Here is a 20023-nt window from a genome sequence, read left to right as displayed (position 1 = left end):
GGAGGGCTCGGGGAGGGCTCGGCGCAGGCGCAGGCGCAGGCGGACTGTGCACCCGCGCTGCCCTGCCCCGCCCCGCTCCGGCAGCGGCCCCACCACCCGCGGCCCGGGACCCCCAACGCCACCCACGCATGCGCACTCGCTCCGTCACTAAACGGATTCCTCGTGTCTACCGGTCCGCAGCCGGCAGCCACCGCACAAAAGGCTCTCAACCCGCACACTATCGCCACAGAGCCAACAGCCACCGGTTCGAGTGCTCACACCGTCGGCGGGAGGCCCGGTGGCCCTGACCGCCGGCCCCCACGCCCGCCCGCGCCCCTCCGGCCGGCTGGCGCCGCTCCCGCCATCTCGGCCAGCCTCACCTCTGAACGCGGACTGGGCCCTCTGACTCGGGGGCAGCTGCAGGTCCCGGGGAACTGCCGGCGTGCTCATAGCAGCCCGTGCTCGGAGGATGCGCGTCTGCTCGGAGCGGCTCAGACTCCCTCAGGCCGCGGCCGCCGGACACTGCGCGCCGCGGACCCTGCGCTAGCCTTTGACAGCGCGGGCGCCGCCTCCGCCCATTGGTGCCGGCGTGAATTGAATGGGCCAATAGGCGCAGAGAGGCGGGGCCTGCGCTGCGGGTGCCGGGAGCGTGCCCGGGCGTCCACCCGGGTCCGTGCCCGCTGAGCCTGTGCGTTTCAAAGTCAAACAACGCTCTTCGTCCCGACTGTGCAGCGTAGGAGGAGTCGGTCCGCTGAATCCTCACCTAGCAGCGCCTTGAGGTTGCAGATAGGACGAGTCCCCGGATGGTCACGGTCCTTTGAGGAAGGCAGACGAGACAAAAAAGTGTGCTCTGGCTGCGCCTGTTGTAGGACAACGGAACCAGCAGGCTACGTACCGAGAGCACGAGTATTTCCCTCTCGCCAACGTGACCCCATTTCGAGCCTCATCTCTGCTTCGCAGATGACAAGCTCGGAAATTATGTTTCCACGTTTGCTGAGCTCGCAGACGGGAACTGGAGTCTGCTTTCTATGCCTGCATACTACACAATTATCAGCTGCGAGAGAGAGAGAGAGAACGAGGAAAGAGGCGCTCCCTTCTGCAGGTTGTGTATACTCCGCCTGTGAAGATTAAAAGCATTTACTGTAGACACTTGGTGTTGAAGTGTGCTGCCATAACGCTCAGTCCTCACCTAGAAATAGCACCTTCACAAAAGCCACCCAAACACCTCTCCACCAGAGAAAACGTAACGATTCCCAGCCGGAAGGTTTTAGTGTGGGAGAGTTAGGGAGAGTCCAGACTGCCTTTCCGGTTCTACGCTCTGAGTTCACGACTTTGCTTCCTCTTGCCTGGTCTCTGCACTAAGACTGGACTGGGGCTGTGTTCTGTTTCAGCCGGGTCTCAGCGTGGGATCAGGGGTGCGAGGGTGTGACTTCCCCACAGCGCCCCTGCCCAGCTGTGAGAACCTCCAAAGCCGGCCCTCCACTAAGGTAAGTTTTCCCCACTGTTGTCCACTCTTTTCTTCAGACCTCTTATGGCAGCTAGTAGCAAAACGGGTGTGGGATTTTCTGTAGGTTTTTTTTTTTTCTTAATGTCCCATTTTCAGTACGGCTGCTTACATTTAAGGTCAACTCTGGCAGAAACAACAGTCAAGTCGTACTCTCACCATTCTTAAGACATCACTGCTCTTTATGTACTGCTGTCAATGTTGTTGTTCTATACTAAAGTTTCATCAGACAGCTTGAGTAAACATGGGTTCCCATTAAGTGACAGAGACCAGTTTAACAATTAGGACAGCTAACAAAAACTCAAGAACCTCTAAAGCTTGCTAAGTGAAAGAAGCCAGACACAGAAGGTTGTGTGTGATGTCATTCAATTTGTATGACATACCCAGCATAGATAAATCCGCAGAAGTCCATGGATTGGTGGATGATGGGGTTGGGGAGAGGCTGCTTGCTTAATGGGTAAGGGATTTTCCTTCGGAGTGATGGGAATGCTTTGGAACTAGATAGATGTGTGGTTCACTCTAAACGTTAACTTGATATCATGTGAATTTCCCCCCAGGGATTTTCAGTGGGCATATTAAAAGGAAGTGATTCAGAGAAAGCAGTGGAGGTCTCAATTGGCTGAGAGTGAGCAGGAAAATTTGAAAAACAGATAGGTTTTCCAGCACGGCAATTTTCTCCTAATATCCAGACTTATCCTCTCCAAGAATGATATATTTTTAAACTCTTTTTTATATCATTATCCCAGAATTGTCAGAGAAGGTAGACCCTTTACGAAAAGATCCAAAGAGAAGAATTCCTTCTCGGAAATGTCTCCACCAACACAGCTGACCATGAAACTACAGGCCGTCGGCCATGGACCGCTTCGTGTGGACCAGCGGCCTCCTGGAGCTTAATGAGACCCTGGTGATCCAGCAGCGCGGGGTGCGCATCTACGATGGCGAGGAGAAGGTATGGCGGCGGCGGCGGCGGCGGCGGCGGCGGCGGGCCCGGCGTGAGCGGGTCGGCCTGGCTCTGGGTCGTTGGCGAGGCCGGGGCGGGCCTGCGCGTGCGGGGCGCGGCGCTCGGGTCGGTCTCTCCGCCGGCGGCCTGGGGCGCTCGGCGCCTGCCTCTGCCTGCCTCTGCTGGGCCGGGCCGGGCCGAGCCGACCGCGCGGTGCCCGCCTGCGGAGCGGTTCCCGGGGCCGCGCTCTCGGGTCGGCCCCGTGCCGCCGGTGCTGACGGTGGGTGCGGGCACGCCGACTCCCGCATCTGTCCCCGCAGAGCGGCGGGTGGCCTGGGACGGGATTCCGGAAGAGGCCGCAGGGCCCGCGGCTCGGGTGAGAGAGACAGAGAGAGAGAGAAAGAATGAGTGAATGAATGTCTTCTACTCTGGTTTACTCCGCAAATGTCCGTAACAACTAGGGCTGGGCCAGGCCGAAACCAGGAGCCAGGACCCTCTTCTGGGTCTCCCACACAGGTGCAGGGGCCCAAGGACTTGGACCATCTTTGCTGCTTTCTCAGGCGCATTAGTAGGGAGCTCGATCTGAAGTGGAACAGCCAGGACTTGAATTTGTGCAGGCAGTGGCTTAACTGGTAATGCCACAATGCCCAGCCCTGTCCTCTTCCTCTTTTGAGCCCACCACAGGGTGTGAGGGTGTGTGTGTGTGTGTGTTTAAAGATTTATTTTTAAGACAGAGAGAAAGAGATTTTCCATCCACCGATTCACTCCCCAAATGGCCTCAATGGCAAGGCTGGTGCCAGGCCAAAGCTTGGACCATCCTCTGCTGCCTTTTCAGGCACACCAGCAGGGAGCTGGATTGGAGGCCCAGCAGCTGGGACTCCAACACGTGCTCATCCTGTGCTGTAGGTTTTTTTTTTTTTTTTTAAAGGATTTAATTTTTGTTTACTTGAAAGACAGAAAGAGTTACAGAGAGGTAGAGACAGAGAGAGAGAGAGAGAGAGAGGCTTCCATCTGATGGTTCACTCCCCAAATGGTTGCAACGGCCAGAGCTGTGCCGATTGGAAGCCAGGAGCCCAGGAGCTTCTTCTGGGTCTCCCGCGCGGGTGCAGGGGCCCAAGGACTTGGGCCGTCTTCCACTGCTATCTCAGGATACAGCAGAGAGCTGGATAGGAAGTGGAGCAGCCGAGACGTGAACCAGCTCCCATATGGGATGCCGGCGCTTCAGGCCAGGGCTTTAACCCACTGCACCACAGCGCTGGCCCCGTAGGTGGTGGTTTCACATGCTGTGCCCGGTGCTGGTCTCTTGGGAGCTCTCCCTGTATTTCTGTCCATTTCTCTTTTCTCCGTGTGTGTGTCTGCCTGTCAAATAAACAAAGAAATTTTAAAGTAAGAAATAGCCTTGGGGCTATAAGCACCAGCTGTGGCTTAGTGGGTAAAGCCACTGCCTGCATGCTGGCATCCCATATGGGTGCCAGTTTTGAGTCCTGGCTGCTCCATTTCCGATCCAGCTCTCTGTTATTGCCCGGGAAAGCAGTGGAAGATGGCCCAAGTCCTTGGGCTCTTGGACCCATGTGGGAGACCCTGAAGAAGCTCCTGGCTCCTGGCTTTGGATTGGCCCAATTCCAGCCCCAAAAGGGGCCGTTTGGGGAGTGAAACAACTGATGGAAGACCTCTCTCTCTCTGCCTCTCCTTCTCTCTGTGTGTCATTCTGCCTTTCAAATAAATAAATAAATCTCCAAAAAAGAAATAGCCTCACCAGCAAATGAAAAACTAAAAAATAACGGTCAAGTAGCAGAAATGAACAGAAATGATAATGTGTAACATAGCTGGGGCTACCTGGCCTGCAAAAGACCAGTTTGCTGGTGACACTTCACTCTGGCTAAATATGTCTCCAATACATAATCGGCTCTAAGAATAGAATCCTAAGGAGGAAAACAGATGGTACTTGCAGACAGTCAAATATTCGTAGCTCATTTACGATTGTAAAATACATAAGCAGGGTCGAAAGCCTGAGGTGGGGGAGGTGCAAGCCACGGATGGGTTTTGTGTGCAGCAATCAACAGATACATTATGGGAGCTCTATGTTGAAATACAGCCTAGAGTAAATTCAGGATGTCTGTATTAATACTGGAAATGTTTAAATGAAAGCGATCTTAGGAGGGAAAAGGAAAAGGAGCACAAGGACTTAACGCAGCTGTATAAAAAAAAAAATCGTGCCATCAATTCTCATTTGAAGAAAAAATTATAGCCTTTAATGAAATGACAGGCACCGACAAGAAAACTGCTACGGATACGCAGGCGTAAAGGACAATAAGAAGTCCAAGCTACAGTGTGGGCTCCCTCTACGCTGAGGGCTTAGGATGGGGTGGACCGCGCTGCCCAGCAAGGGTCTAAAAGGCCATTGGCGGACTGACCGCCAGGGGGCGCGACACGCACGCCTCCACGCCCTCGAGCGCCGCACACGCCCCCCCTCCCGTGCCCACCCTCCCTGGAAGGCGACCTCCGCCACGCTCGCCGCCAGGGGGCGCCGCCGTCCGCCTGGCGCAGGACTCGCGGGCCGGGAGCGCCGGCGCCGGCGTAGGCGGGCGGGCTGGCGAGTGGCGGCGGCCGGCTTAGCGTCGGCCATGGACCGCTTCGTGTGGACCAGCGGCCTCCTGGAGCTTAATGAGACCCTGGTGATCCAGCAGCGCGGGGTGCGCATCTACGACGGCGAGGAGAAGGTATGGCGGCGGCGGCGGCGGGCCCGGCGTGAGCGGGTCGGCCTGGCTCTGGGTCGTTGGCGAGGCCGGGGCGGGCCTGCGCGTGCGGGGCGCGGCGCTCGGGTCGGTCTCTCCGCCGGCGGCCTGGGGCGCTCGGCGCCTGCCTCTGCCTGCCTCTGCTGGGCCGGGCCGGGCCGAGCCGACCGCGCGGTGCCCGCCTGCGGAGCGGTTCCCGGGGCCGCGCTCTCGGGTCGGCCCCGTGCCGCCGGTGCTGACGGTGGGTGCGGGCACGCCGACTCCCGCATCTGTCCCCGCAGAGCGGCGGGTGGCCTGGGACGGGATTCCGGAAGAGGCCGCAGGGCCCGCGGCTCGGGTGAGAGAGACAGAGAGAGAGAGAAAGAATGAGTGAATGAATGTCTTCTACTCTGGTTTACTCCGCAAATGTCCGTAACAACTAGGGCTGGGCCAGGCCGAAACCAGGAGCCAGGACCCTCTTCTGGGTCTCCCACACAGGTGCAGGGGCCCAAGGACTTGGACCATCTTTGCTGCTTTCTCAGGCGCATTAGTAGGGAGCTCGATCTGAAGTGGAACAGCCAGGACTTGAATTTGTGCAGGCAGTGGCTTAACTGGTAATGCCACAATGCCCAGCCCTGTCCTCTTCCTCTTTTGAGCCCACCACAGGGTGTGAGGGTGTGTGTGTGTGTGTTTAAAGATTTATTTTTAAGACAGAGAGAAAGAGATTTTCCATCCACCGATTCACTCCCCAAATGGCCTCAATGGCAAGGCTGGTGCCAGGCCAAAGCTTGGACCATCCTCTGCTGCCTTTTCAGGCACACCAGCAGGGAGCTGGATTGGAGGCCCAGCAGCTGGGACTCCAACACGTGCTCATCCTGTGCTGTAGGTTTTTTTTTTTTTTTTAAAGGATTTAATTTTTGTTTACTTGAAAGACAGAAAGAGTTACAGAGAGGTAGAGACAGAGAGAGAGAGAGAGAGAGAGGCTTCCATCTGATGGTTCACTCCCCAAATGGTTGCAACGGCCAGAGCTGTGCCGATTGGAAGCCAGGAGCCCAGGAGCTTCTTCTGGGTCTCCCGCGCGGGTGCAGGGGCCCAAGGACTTGGGCCGTCTTCCACTGCTATCTCAGGATACAGCAGAGAGCTGGATAGGAAGTGGAGCAGCCGAGACGTGAACCAGCTCCCATATGGGATGCCGGCGCTTCAGGCCAGGGCTTTAACCCACTGCACCACAGCGCTGGCCCCGTAGGTGGTGGTTTCACATGCTGTGCCCGGTGCTGGTCTCTTGGGAGCTCTCCCTGTATTTCTGTCCATTTCTCTTTTCTCCGTGTGTGTGTCTGCCTGTCAAATAAACAAAGAAATTTTAAAGTAAGAAATAGCCTTGGGGCTATAAGCACCAGCTGTGGCTTAGTGGGTAAAGCCACTGCCTGCATGCTGGCATCCCATATGGGTGCCAGTTTTGAGTCCTGGCTGCTCCATTTCCGATCCAGCTCTCTGTTATTGCCCGGGAAAGCAGTGGAAGATGGCCCAAGTCCTTGGGCTCTTGGACCCATGTGGGAGACCCTGAAGAAGCTCCTGGCTCCTGGCTTTGGATTGGCCCAATTCCAGCCCCAAAAGGGGCCGTTTGGGGAGTGAAACAACTGATGGAAGACCTCTCTCTCTCTGCCTCTCCTTCTCTCTGTGTGTCATTCTGCCTTTCAAATAAATAAATAAATCTCCAAAAAAGAAATAGCCTCACCAGCAAATGAAAAACTAAAAAATAACGGTCAAGTAGCAGAAATGAACAGAAATGATAATGTGTAACATAGCTGGGGCTACCTGGCCTGCAAAAGACCAGTTTGCTGGTGACACTTCACTCTGGCTAAATATGTCTCCAATACATAATCGGCTCTAAGAATAGAATCCTAAGGAGGAAAACAGATGGTACTTGCAGACAGTCAAATATTCGTAGCTCATTTACGATTGTAAAATACATAAGCAGGGTCGAAAGCCTGAGGTGGGGGAGGTGCAAGCCACGGATGGGTTTTGTGTGCAGCAATCAACAGATACATTATGGGAGCTCTATGTTGAAATACAGCCTAGAGTAAATTCAGGATGTCTGTATTAATACTGGAAATGTTTAAATGAAAGCGATCTTAGGAGGGAAAAGGAAAAGGAGCACAAGGACTTAACGCAGCTGTATAAAAAAAAAAATCGTGCCATCAATTCTCATTTGAAGAAAAAATTATAGCCTTTAATGAAATGACAGGCACCGACAAGAAAACTGCTACGGATACGCAGGCGTAAAGGACAATAAGAAGTCCAAGCTACAGTGTGGGCTCCCTCTACGCTGAGGGCTTAGGATGGGGTGGACCGCGCTGCCCAGCAAGGGTCTAAAAGGCCATTGGCGGACTGACCGCCAGGGGGCGCGACACGCACGCCTCCACGCCCTCGAGCGCCGCACACGCCCCCCCTCCCGTGCCCACCCTCCCTGGAAGGCGACCTCCGCCACGCTCGCCGCCAGGGGGCGCCGCCGTCCGCCTGGCGCAGGACTCGCGGGCCGGGAGCGCCGGCGCCGGCGTAGGCGGGCGGGCTGGCGAGTGGCGGCGGCCGGCTTAGCGTCGGCCATGGACCGCTTCGTGTGGACCAGCGGCCTCCTGGAGCTTAATGAGACCCTGGTGATCCAGCAGCGCGGGGTGCGCATCTACGACGGCGAGGAGAAGGTATGGCGGCGGCGGCGGCGGGCCCGGCGTGAGCGGGTCGGCCTGGCTCTGGGTCGTTGGCGAGGCCGGGGCGGGCCTGCGCGTGCGGGGCGCGGCGCTCGGGTCGGTCTCTCCGCCGGCGGCCTGGGGCGCTCGGCGCCTGCCTCTGCCTGCCTCTGCTGGGCCGGGCCGGGCCGAGCCGACCGCGCGGTGCCCGCCTGCGGAGCGGTTCCCAGGGCCGCGCTCTCGGGTCGGCCCCGTGCCGCCGGTGCTGACGGTGGGTGCGGGCACGCCGACTCCCGCATCTGTCCCCGCAGAGCGGCGGGTGGCCTGGGACGGGATTCCGGAAGAGGCCGCAGGGCCCGCGGCTCGGGTTCTTGTTTGCTGGTTCTGATGTGTGAGTCCTGTAGGGTGGACGGAGTTGGGAGCCAGTGTGTTGGGTGGTGACGTAGCCAGGTGGTGCCCCCAGGCGTCTCCAGAGCTGCCTTTGCAAAAAGAAATAGAAAGTGTTACGGAACGATTTCGGTGAAACCACACGACATCCTGGCTTGGGTGGAATGTGTAAACTAGGATGAAGGGGGAAAAGGAAGTTTTTTTCTTAAACCCATTTACCCACGAACACTGGTAGTTTCCGGAAGTGTTGAGCTGCCACTTCTCCTTCCTGGCCGTCTGGTTCGGGAACGTTGTCAGTGTGCTCACATGTCGGTACCTCACGTGGTACCGAAGACATAGCAGTGTGCACATTGGTGTGCAGATCTGGTCAAGTCAGCCTCCCGTCTGGAAGGAGAAGGCTTAGGTACTGCCGTGGAGAATGCTCAGCCTTCAGGGCTTTGCGTCCCAACACGCTCCCTGGACAGACTGGTCATCCTGTGCCTTCTGGCTCATTGTGGGTGTGAAACCCACTTAAAAAAAACCAGAATGACTAAAGTGCCTCGCATGTGCTTGGAGCTTTATATTTATGACCTCATTTATTCCTCACTACAGGTGTACGAGCTGAGCATTTCATTAAGAAAATATCTCTGAGAGATCCAAGGGACTTTCCTAGGATCCACAGAGTAGCAGGCGGGGTGGGACTTAAAGCTGTGTTGTTCACTGGGCCACGGCACTTCAGCGAGAGCAGTCTGCAGTGCCAGATGCCTTTATGTGGCGAATCTGCCGAAAGATGTGGACACAGAGACCTGCGGTGGATAGCTGAGAAAACTGCAAGCCGTCCAGGGCCACACAAGCAGTCATTGGTGGAGCTGCAGTTCCAAGCCAGATCCAGTGGCCTGTGCTCTGTCCACACCCCGGTGCCCCTGGCGAATCAGTGTGTGTGCACTTGTCTGTACAGGCACAGCTTTTGTGGGCCCATTATGCCTGGGTAATGTGTAGTTTCCTTAAGCAGTATAGACAGGTCATTTGTTTCATTCACAGATGCTTCTGTGGCCTCAGCTAATTAGAAAACAATGTGAAGAAGATTAGTAATGCATAATGTGGCAAGTTGGCAGCTTATACCAGATTTACCAAATGTTCTCTTTCAGCTGACTATTTCACTTTTAGGAATTTACCCTTGGGAGAGAGTCAGGGATGCATAAGAAAACTACATTTGAAGATACTCATCTCAGCATTGGCTATAGTGCATGATTGTTACAGTCACATAGATGGGAAAACCAAAGGCAATCTGAATGCCTACTGCAGAGATTGGTTTATTATATTACAGCATGCCCTAGTTAGCATAGGGATTGCTAGTATAGGTTTCTAAGTAATGAAAAAAAAAGCTATAAAACTATAAATATCCTGGTCTCATTTCTAGAGTGTACATGCATATAAATATACACTCTGTGTGTGTGTGTGTGTGTGTGTATATATATATATATATATATAAACTCTGGCTTCTATGGATAGGAATGATTTCATTTTCTATTTTAGGCTTTCCTTTAAATGTTTTCCAGATTTGTCAGTAATGAGTATGTATTAATGTCATAAGAAATAACATGAAAAATAAGGTAAGTTATTCAGTGAGTTCCCAAGTTTGATGAACTTCTAAGTAGTTGAAATTATTCTAACTCTGAGTGGTAAAGCAAACCAGCAGTAACTTGTCTGTCAGGCTTAGATTAGAATCCCCTGGAACCCTGAAGGGAACTATTGCACAATCTCTTCACTTATAGCAGCAAGATTTTATGTCTGCATATTGTTAATTGACATAGCAATGGAACAGACTGGTTTGAGCTTGAAATTTACATCCTTCTGCTTGGATTTCAGTAAGATAAAACACAGCACTTCTTAATCAGAACTCATGTTCTAATGCAACATCATGTACTCTCAAATTAATAAAATACTTGCTTTTGGAAAGGGGAATTCAAAAAAATTACGTATTTATTTATTTGAGAGGCAGAGTGAATCAGCAAGCTCCCAACTGCTGGTTCACTTCCCAGTGTCTAGCAATGGCTGGGCCAGCGTGGGAACTGAAGAAAGAAGCTGGTGTCTCAACTTGTGTGGGTGGTGGGAACCCAGTTACTTGAGCCATCACCACTGGCTCCCAGGGACTCTGTTAGCAGGAAGCTGGAGTCAGGAGCTGGAGCTGGGCATCAGACTCAAACAGTCTGATGTGGGAAGTGAGCATCTTAACTGGTAGCCTAACTGCTAGACCAAATGCCTGCTCTATATGATTTTAAACACAGTGGAATCCTGTTATTACTTGTAAGAATTGGACACTCACTAAAATACTTTGCTTAGAGTTTGTCATAAGGTAGTCTTGTAAATGGGACCAGCCTTACAATTTTTGACATAACTAAATACCCCTAGAAAGTATACAAGCACATCTTCTTATGGCAAATGCTAATTTCTGATCATTAGAATTCATAGAAGATAGCAATGCACTCTTGCTTTTCACAGAAATTAAGGAGTTTGATTTATTCTCTTGGGTTCCAACTTAAAAACTTTATTACTTATATAATTTTCAAAGATAGTGACAAATTATGAGAGTTAAAAGTTTGATCCTAAAAACGTTTTTTAACTTTTATTTAATAAATATGAATTTCCAAAGTACAGTGTATGGAGTACAATGGCTTTTCCCCCTATAACTTCCCTCCACCCGCAACCCTCCCATCTCTTGCTCCCTCTCCCATTCAGTTCGCATCAAGATTGATTTTCAATTCTCTTTATATACAGAAGATCAAATATATACTAAAGTATATATTAAGTAAAGATTTCAACAGTTTGCACCCACACCGAAACACAAAGTGTAAAATACTGTTTGAGTACTAGTTATAGCATTAATTCACATTGTACAACACATTAAGAGCAGAGATCCTACATGGGGAGTAAGTGCACAGTGACTCCTGTTGTTGACTTAACAAATTAACACTCTTGTTTATGGCGTCAGTAATCTCCCTAGGCTCTTGTCATGAGTTGTCAAGGCTATGGAAGCCTTTTGAGTTCACCGACTCCTATCTTATTTAGACAAGATCATAGTCAAACTAGAAGTTCTCTCCTCCCTTCAGAGAAAGGTACCTCCTTCTTTGATGGAGCCCAGTTCTTTCTACTGGGATCTCACTCGCAGAGATCTTTTATTTAGGTCATTTTTTTTTCCTGAGTGTTTTGATCTCCTCATCCAGATACGAATGCTGTAAGGGCTAATTCTGATCCAGAGTGCTGTTTAGGACATCTGTTATTCTATGAGTCTGCTGTGTATCCAGCTTCCCATGTTGCATTGTTCTCTCCTTATTCTATCAGTTAGTATTAGCAGACACTAGTCTTGTTTATGTGATCTCTTTGACTGTTAGACCTATCATTATGATCAATTATGAACTAAAATTGATCACTTGGACTAGTGAGATGGCTTTGGTATATGCCACCAAGAAGGGATTGAATTGGAATCCTCTGGCACGTTTCTAACTCTACCATTAATGTCCCAAATTGTGCCTTTCCTCCCTCTCTTATTCCCATTTTTATATTTAACAGAGATCACTTTTCAGTTAAATTTAAACACCTAAGAATAATTGAGTGTTAATTAGAGTTCAACCAATAGTATTAAGTAGAAGAAAAAAATAGTAAAAGTCATAAAATATTAAGTTGTTCATCGACAATCAGGTCAAAGGCTGATCAAGTCATTGTTTCTCATAGTGTCCATTTCACTTCAACAGGTTTCCTTTTTGGTGCTCGGTTAATTGTCACCGATCAGGGAGAACAGATGATATTTGTCCCTTTGGGACTGGCTGATTTCACTCAGCATGATGTTTTCAGGATTCCTCCATTTTGTTGCAGATGACTGGATTTTTTTTTTACTGCTGTATAGTATTCTAAAGAGTACATATCCCATAATTTCTTTATCCAGTCTGCTGTTGATGGGCATTTAGGTTGATTCCAGGTCTTAGCTACTGTGAATTGAGCTGCACTAAACATTAAGGTGCAGACCACTTTTTTGTTTGCCAATTTAATTTCCTTTGGGTAAATTCCAGGGAGTGGGATGGCTGGGTTGTACGGTAGGGTTATATTCGGGTTTCTTAGGAATCTCCAAACTGACTTCCATAGTGGCTTAACCAGTTTGCATTCCAGCCAACAGTGGGTTAGTGTCCCTTTTTCCCCACATCCTCTCCAGCATCTGTTGTTGGTAGATTTCTGAATGTGAGCCATTCTAACTGGGGTGAGGTGAAACCTCTTTGTGGTTTTGATTTGCATTTCCCTGATTGCTAGTGATCCATGTGCCTGTTGGCCATTTGGATTTCTTCTTTTGAAAAATGTCTATTGAGGTCTTTGGCCCGTCTCTTAAGTGGGTTGTTTTGTTGTTGTGGAGTTTCTTGATCTCTTTGTAGATTCTGGTTATTAATCCTTTATCTGTTGCATAGTTTGCAAATATTTTTTCCCATTCTGTCGGTTGCCTCTTCACTTTCCTGTTTCTTTTGCAGTACAGAAACTTCTCAATTTGATGCAATCCCAAATGTTAATTTTGGCTTTGACTGCCTGTGCCTCCAGGGTCTTTTCCAAGAAGTCTTTGCCGGTACCTAAATCTTGCAGGGTTTTTCCAATGTTCTCTATTTTTAAATTTTTTTTATTTATTATTATTTTTTTGACAGGCAGAGTGGACAGTGAGAGAGAGATAGAGACAGAGAGAAAGGTCTTCCTTTTCTGTTGGTTCACCCTCCAATGGCCGCTGCGGCCAGCGCACCACGCTGATCCGAAGGCAGGAGCCAGGTGCTTCTTCTGGTCTCCCATGCAGGTGCAGGGCCCAAGCATTTGGGCCATCCTCCACTGTACTCCTGGGCCACAGCAGAGAGCTGGCCTGGAAGAGGGGCAACCGGGACAGAAACTGGTGCCCCTGCTGGGACTAGAACCCGGGTGCCGGCACTGCAGGTGGAGGATTAGCCTATTGAGCCACAGCGCCAGCCCTCCAATGTTCTCTAATAATTTGATGGTGTTGGGTCATAGATTTAGATCTTTAATCCATGTTGAGTGAATTTTTGTGTAAGGTGAAAGGTAGGGGTCTTGCTTCATGATTCTGCATGTGGAAATCCAGTTTTCCCAGCACCATTTATTGAATAGACTGTCCTTGCTCCAGGAATTGGTTTTAGATCCTTGATCAAATATAAGTTGGCTGTAGAAGTTTGGATTGATTTCTGGTGTTTCTGTTCTGTTCCATTGGTCTATCCATCTGTTTCTGTACCAGTACCATGCTGTTTTGATTACAACTGCCCTGTAGTATGTCCTGAAACCTGGTATTGTGATGCTCCGGCTTTGTTTTTGTTGTACAAGATTGCTTTAGCTATTCGAGGTCTCCTGTGTCTCCATATGAATTTCAGTATCATTTTTTCCAGATCTGAGAAGAATGTCTTTGGTATTTTGATTCATATCGCATTGAATCTTTAAATTGCTTTTGGGAGAATGGACATTTTGATGATATTGATTCTTCCAATACATGTGAGCATGGAAGATTTTTCCATTTTTTGATATCCTCTTCTGTTTCTTTAAGATTTTGTAATTCTCATTATAGAATCCTTTAATGTCCTTGGCTAAGTTTATTCCAAGGTATTTGATTGTTTTTGTGGCTATTGTGAATGGAATTGATCTTAGAAGTTCTCTGTCAGCCGTGGCATTGCCTGTATATACAAAGGCTGTTGATTTTTGTGCATTGATTTTATATCCTGCTACTTTGCCAAACTCTTCTAATAGTCTCTTAGTAGAGGTCTTTGTATCCCCTAAATAAAGCAGCATATCATCTGTAAAGAGGGATAGTTTGAGTTCTCCCTTCCCATTTTGTATCCCTTTAATTTCTTTTTCTTGCCTAATAGCTCTGGCTAAAACTTCCAGAACTATATTGAATAGCAGTGGTGAGAGTGGGCATCCCTGTCTGGTACCAGATCTCAGTGGAAATGCTTCCAACTTTTCCCCATTCAATAGGATACTGGCCGTGGGTTTTTCATAAATTGCTTTGATTGTATTGACAAATGTTCCTTCCATACCCAGTTTGCTTAGAGTTTTCATCATGAAAGGGTGTTGTATTTTATAAAATGCTTTCAATGCATCTGTTAAGGTAATCATATGGTTTTTCTTCTGTAGTTTTTTAATGTGGTGTATCACATTGATTGATTTGCGAACATTGAACCATCCCTGCATATCAGGGATAAATCCCACTTGGTCTGGGTGGATGATCTTTCTGGTGTGTTGTTGCATTCTACTGGCCAGAATTTTGAAGATTTTTGTGTCTATGTTCATCAGGGATATTGGTCTGTAATTTTCTTTCAATGCTGCATCTTTTTCCAGCTTAGGGATTAAGGTGAAGCTGGCTTCATAGAAAGAATTTGGGAGGATTCCCTCTCTTTTGATTGTTCTGAATAGTTTGAGAAGAATTGGAGTTAGTTCTTCTTTAAATGCCTGGTAGAGTTCCGCACTGAATCCATCTGGTCCTGGGCTTTTTTTGGTGGGGAAGGTCTTTACTGTTTCAATTTCTGTTTCAGTTATGGGTCTATTTAGGTTTTCTGTGTCTTCATGGTTCAATTTAGGTAGATTGCATGTGTCCAGGAATCTACCCGTTTCTGATAGATTTCCCTGTTTGCTGGCATACAGGTCCTTGTAGTAATTTCTGATGATTCTTTTTATTTCTGTGGTGTCTGTTGTTACATTTCCTTTTTCATCTCTGATTTTATTGATTTGAGTCTTTTCTTTTTTTAGTTAGTTGGGCCAATGGGGTGTCAATTTTGTTAATTTTTTCAAAACACCAGCTCTTCGCTTGGCTGATTTTTTATAATTTTTTCAGGATTCAAATCTGTTGATTTCTTCTCTGATTTTAATTATGTCTCTTCTACTAGATTTGTGTCTGGTTTGGTTTGCTGCAGTTTTTCTAGATTCTTGAGCTGCATTGAAAGCTCATTTATTTGGTGCCTTTCCAATTTCTTGATGTAGGCCTCTGTTGCTATAAACTTTCCTCTTAACACTGCTTTTGCTGTATCCTATAAGTTTTGATGTGTTGTGTTGTTATCCTCATTTACTTCCAGAAAGTTTTTGATTTCTCTTTTGATTTCTTCTGTGACCCAGTGTCCATTCAGGAGCATGTTGTTCAGCATATGCCTGTGTTTGCATATGCTCTAGGGATTCCTGAGTTGCTAATTTGCAGCTTCATTCCACTGTGGTCTGAGAAGCTGCATGGTATGATTCTAATTCTTTTGAAATTGCTGAGACTTGCTTTATGGCCTAGTATGTGATCAATCCTAGAGAAGGATCCATGCACTGCTGAGAAAAATGTAAATTCTTTAAATGTCTGATTGAAAGTTCCGTAGATGCCTGTTAGATCCATTTGGGCAATAGTGTCGATTAAATCTGCTGTTTCCTTGTTGATCTTCTGTCCGGATGATCTATTTCCGAGAGTGGAGTATTGAAGTCCCCCAGTAGTATTGTATTGGAATCTAAGTCTCCCTTTAAGTCCCTTAACATATCTTTTAAATAGACTGGTGCCCTGTAATTAGGTGCATACACATTTATAATAGTTACATCTTCCTGTTGAATTGAACCCTTGATCATTATATAGTGCCCCTCTTTGTCTCTCTTAACAGTTTTTGTGTTAAAGTTTATTTTGTCTGATATTAATATAGCTGTGCCAGCTTTTATTTGGTTTCTGTTGGCAAGGAATATCTTTTTCCAACCTTTCACTTTCAGTCTGCATGCATCTTTGTTGGTAAGATGTGTTTCTTGTAAGCAGCAAATAGATGGGTTTTGTTCCTTAATCCATTTAGCCAATCTGTGTCTTTTGCCTGGAGAGTTGAGGCCATTAATGTTCAATGTGACTATTGATACATAGTAACTTTGCCCTGCCATTTTCCCAAAGATATTTCTAATATATGCTTTGAACTTCCTGAGAGCTTTTACTGGGAGTTTTTCTTCCTTTAACTTCTTTGGTATTGATGGCTGTATTTCTGTGTTTCTGTGTGGTCCTGTTCCTGGCGCTTGTGGACAACCACTGGTTCACTGTGTGTTCACTAGGCCTTTCCTACATTCATGCATGTAGAGAGAGCTCTCATGTCTCTTCCTCTGCTTGGAAGGGCACTAATCCAGGAGGCAGTGCTGTTATGGACCCCACTGGTGACCTTACACAGACACCATCTTCCATCTCCAAATACCATCACAGTGGCCTTAGGGCATCAACATTGGGATCTGAAGTGGACATTTAGATTCAGTCCAGAGAGTTAGAAGTCGCCTTCCCACCCTGTCTTTTGGTCACCTTGTTCTCCCCACGTGTCTCATTCTACAGAGCTGTGCATATGTGTCACACACATGTATTTGTGTGAAACATAATGTTTTTTACTTTTTAAAATATGAATGTGTAGCATCCTGTGCTTGCTCTTTTGAAGCTGCTTTTTTCAGTTGATTATCTGGAGAATATACTGTATGTCATTGTTTCTAAGCACACTTTTTCACATTTTAACAATTATGAAAGCAAGATGCATGTTACAATCGGTAGCATTTTAGGTTTTATTGACTACTGTAAGTACATAAAAATTCTCCATATTCTTTTTAATGAATGCCTATGAATTCTTTTTAATGAATGCTTATAAATCAAATGAATGCCATTTGAATTATTTTCAGTCTTTGCTCTTAGAAACAGCAATGGATAGCCTGATATTATATCATCTTGCCCAAGTATGAATTCATGTGTAGCAAGTTCCAAGTATCCTTGGGTCAAACGATGTGTGTATTTGTAATTTTTATAGATATTAGTACTTTTTTCTCCACTGAGGTTTTCCTTTAGTCACCAGCCAGTGCTATGAAACTTTTGGATCTTTGCCAGTCTTAGGGGTGAAAGGGGTACCAGGGTGGTTGCTTGGCCTGGTAGATAAGGCGCAGCTGAATAAGCCTACATCCCACTTTGGAGTGCCTAGGTTTGAGACCTGTCTCTGCTCCCAGTTCCAGCTTCCTGCTAATGCACACTCTGGGCAGGAGCATGTAATGACTCAAGTGGTTGGGTCTCTGCCACCCACACGTGAGACCAGTCAAATTCTCCCTGCTTTGGCCTGGCCCAGCCCAGTCATTGCAGACATTTCTATTGTTTTTATAATTTTCTTTCTGTTTTTGGCCCTAATATTTGATCCATCCAGAGTTTACTTTGCTGCAGTATGTTTAGGTATAAGTTGAACCCCCCCCCCACGTGGCAACACTGTTGTCTCAGTGTCATTGATTGAATCTCCATCCATAACTGTTCTTGTGTGTATTTGTGTGTGTTCATGAGTTTTCTTTTTAAAGTATTATACACACACAGGAGATTGATTGCTGTCTCTCCTTGTCTCTCTGCCTCTCAAATAAAATAAATAATTTTTAAAAAGAGGGGTATTTTGATGTTCTTTTTATCTTATTGTCAGTGAAGCTTGGGCATCTATTAATGTGTTTATAAGAGTTTTTGTGTTCCTTTTCTGGGAAATTTCTATTAATAGTCTTTGTATAGTTCTCTAGTGCATTACAGGCTGTTTTCTCATTGATTTGTACGAGTGCTCCATATAGTAAGGACATTAGTCCTTAGGGATGCCCCTCAAATCTCAGCTGTTCCACTTCCTATCCAGCTCCCTGCTAATGCACCTGGGAAAGCAGCAAAAGACTGCCCAAGTGCTTGGGCCCTGGAATGCATGTGGGAGACCCGGATAAAACTCCTGGCTTGGGCCTGGCCTAGCCCCAGCCGTTGCAGCCATTTGGGGAGTGAACCAGTGGTTGGAAGATACTCTCTCCCTCCTTCCCTCCCTCCCTCCCTCCCTCCCTCCCTCCGTCCATCTCTGCCCCTCTCCCTCTCTCTCTAACTCTGTCTCTCAAATAAGTAAAGTAAATATTTAAAAAGATCATATGATAGAGCAAGGCCATTTCTTGACTCCTTTCACCAGTCCTCTAATAGATTTTATTACTAATCTGTGGCACAATGGAACATATTCTTCCCTTCCTAAATGGGGGCAGCGTGGATTCTTGTGGAAGATTATTTTACAGCACTGGCTCCTGAAGCAGTTAGAGCTGCACACTTTGTAACCTGCTGGGTCTTGCATCTGGTGTCTGAAGCGCCTTTCAGTCCAGTTCTCCTCTGTGAGCATTGGTGGTGTCCAGTGGTGCCCTTGGTCAAGGTCCCACACTTTGATAACGGCAATCAACCCAAGTGTGATGGCCTGCTTGCTGTTTCCAGCCTGCTGGCAGTTGTTCCCCACATCTGGCCTACTTTCTCCCGACTCCCAGAGTCTGTGTGGTGACTCCACATCTCTTGTCCCCACCACGCTCCTCCTCTCAGAACAAATCCACAGCAACTTCTAGCGCCCAATGTGACTGAGAGACAGCGTGTCAGACTCGGCGAGGTCCCCTCCCCTTGATATCAGCAAGTAGGCCCCTCATTGTTTTGTGTGCTCTTCAGTTCAGTGAGGGTGAGCACAGAACCCCCTCCTACATCCCTTTCCTTGTCCTTGTCCGTGGTTGAAGTGATCCCAGGTTAGGCACACACCGCCCAGAAGCGTAATGCCGCTTCTTGGCTCCTCCTTTTACTTTTGGTTCGCCAGGTGAATTCACATAAGGGACTGATCATCCCAGAATTCAGAACCAAGTCATCTTCCTTCACTGTATTGAGGTGATGCTCCAGAGACACGTGTGTGCATACAGCCTTGACCTAACAAATAAGGAAGTCTCCCACTAAGCACAGGACCTACTTAGGATCTGATACACCACTGTCTGTTCATCTAACGTAGTGAACCCCCTGCATAATGCCATCAGCCACTGAGTTGCTAGGAATTGGTTTTGTTATGGCAGCAGTGCTGTGTGTGTCTTTCCTTTGGCTAGAGTTGTGGTGTGCCATTCTTAAGTGTTCAAACATGGGAAAGATACCCCCCTCTCAGAAGCTCACCCAGATTACCAAACATAATGAATCTGTGAGTGATAAGAGCCTATCACTCCAGGCCGCTGCCTCACAGGCTACAGTTGATGACTTAGGGGGAGAGAGCTCCGACAGTGAAAATGACAGGACAGCAGAGAAGGCAGCAGTGCCTAGTCAGCCACCCCCCAAATAGATGTGGGATGAACTCAGACGACCTCGAGGTGATAACCCATGCGAGGTCATCCCACCCGCACCCAATAAGGATCCCCATGTTTGTGGCCATCCCTGGGCACCCCAGGCTCTAAGGGCAGCTGCTAGACCCCATCCCACCCACATGTTTGCCGTTAATGTCTGAGCAGACGCAGAATTCAGGCCCTGGATACCAACACCCATAGAAAGGCTTCTGCTACAAGGGCCGAAGATATGCTTGTGTCTTTCCAGAGAATGCGGGGCAGCCCATTTGGGTACCAGCCAGAAACATCAAGCCTGCAACTGACAGTCAACCAGAACCAGCTGAACAAGACTGAGAGTCCGCCTTGTTAGCGGATGCACCTGCTACTGAGTGTCAAGCCCTTGCCCTATCATCCTTTCCTGAGGAACTGCCCATAGCCACATCCGCTACTGCTTTATACTCCACTAGCTCTGGTCAGCCACTCAAATGGCTCACAGCCTGTGTGCGGTCACACCATTCCTGATTTCCATTGTTCCTCATTCCTACCCCCCTCTGAGCAAGCACTCCTGTAGTCTCCTGTTTTGAGGGCTGGTTAGTCAATGATGGGTGAGATCCCCTGAGGGACAACCTAAGACAGGCACAGCCACGTACGGAGACCATAAGGAAATGGGGTCAACAATGGTATGGCCAAGAATCATGCCTCCCGTTGCTCAAAAATAAATGAAAAGGGGGAAATG

The 20023-nt window shown here is 48.2% G+C and overlaps 1 protein-coding gene and 1 pseudogene across 4 annotated transcripts in view; one reads left to right on the top strand and one right to left on the bottom strand.

Annotated features, from left to right (window-relative positions):
• Window positions 1-508, bottom strand: part of LOC138843816 (cytoskeleton-associated protein 2-like) — a 29010-nt pseudogene extending 28502 nt beyond the window's left edge.
• Window positions 509-2458: 1950 nt separating this feature from the next.
• Window positions 2459-20023, top strand: part of LOC127487263 (uncharacterized) — a 47932-nt gene continuing 30367 nt past the window's right edge. For all 4 annotated transcript variants that reach the window (XM_070048948.1, XM_070048947.1, XM_070048946.1 and 1 more), the window contains exon 1: window positions 2459-7836. In XM_070048948.1, coding sequence (XP_069905049.1) covers window positions 4784-5527 — 744 coding nt within the window. In that variant the 5' untranslated portion in view covers window positions 2459-4783 and the 3' untranslated portion in view covers window positions 5528-7836. The remainder of the gene's footprint in view (window positions 7837-20023) is intronic.

This window comes from Oryctolagus cuniculus, chromosome 9, assembly GCF_964237555.1.
Source record: "Oryctolagus cuniculus chromosome 9, mOryCun1.1, whole genome shotgun sequence".
Classification (NCBI taxonomy): domain Eukaryota; kingdom Metazoa; phylum Chordata; class Mammalia; order Lagomorpha; family Leporidae; genus Oryctolagus; species Oryctolagus cuniculus.
This window is presented reverse-complemented; position numbering and strand designations above follow the sequence as displayed.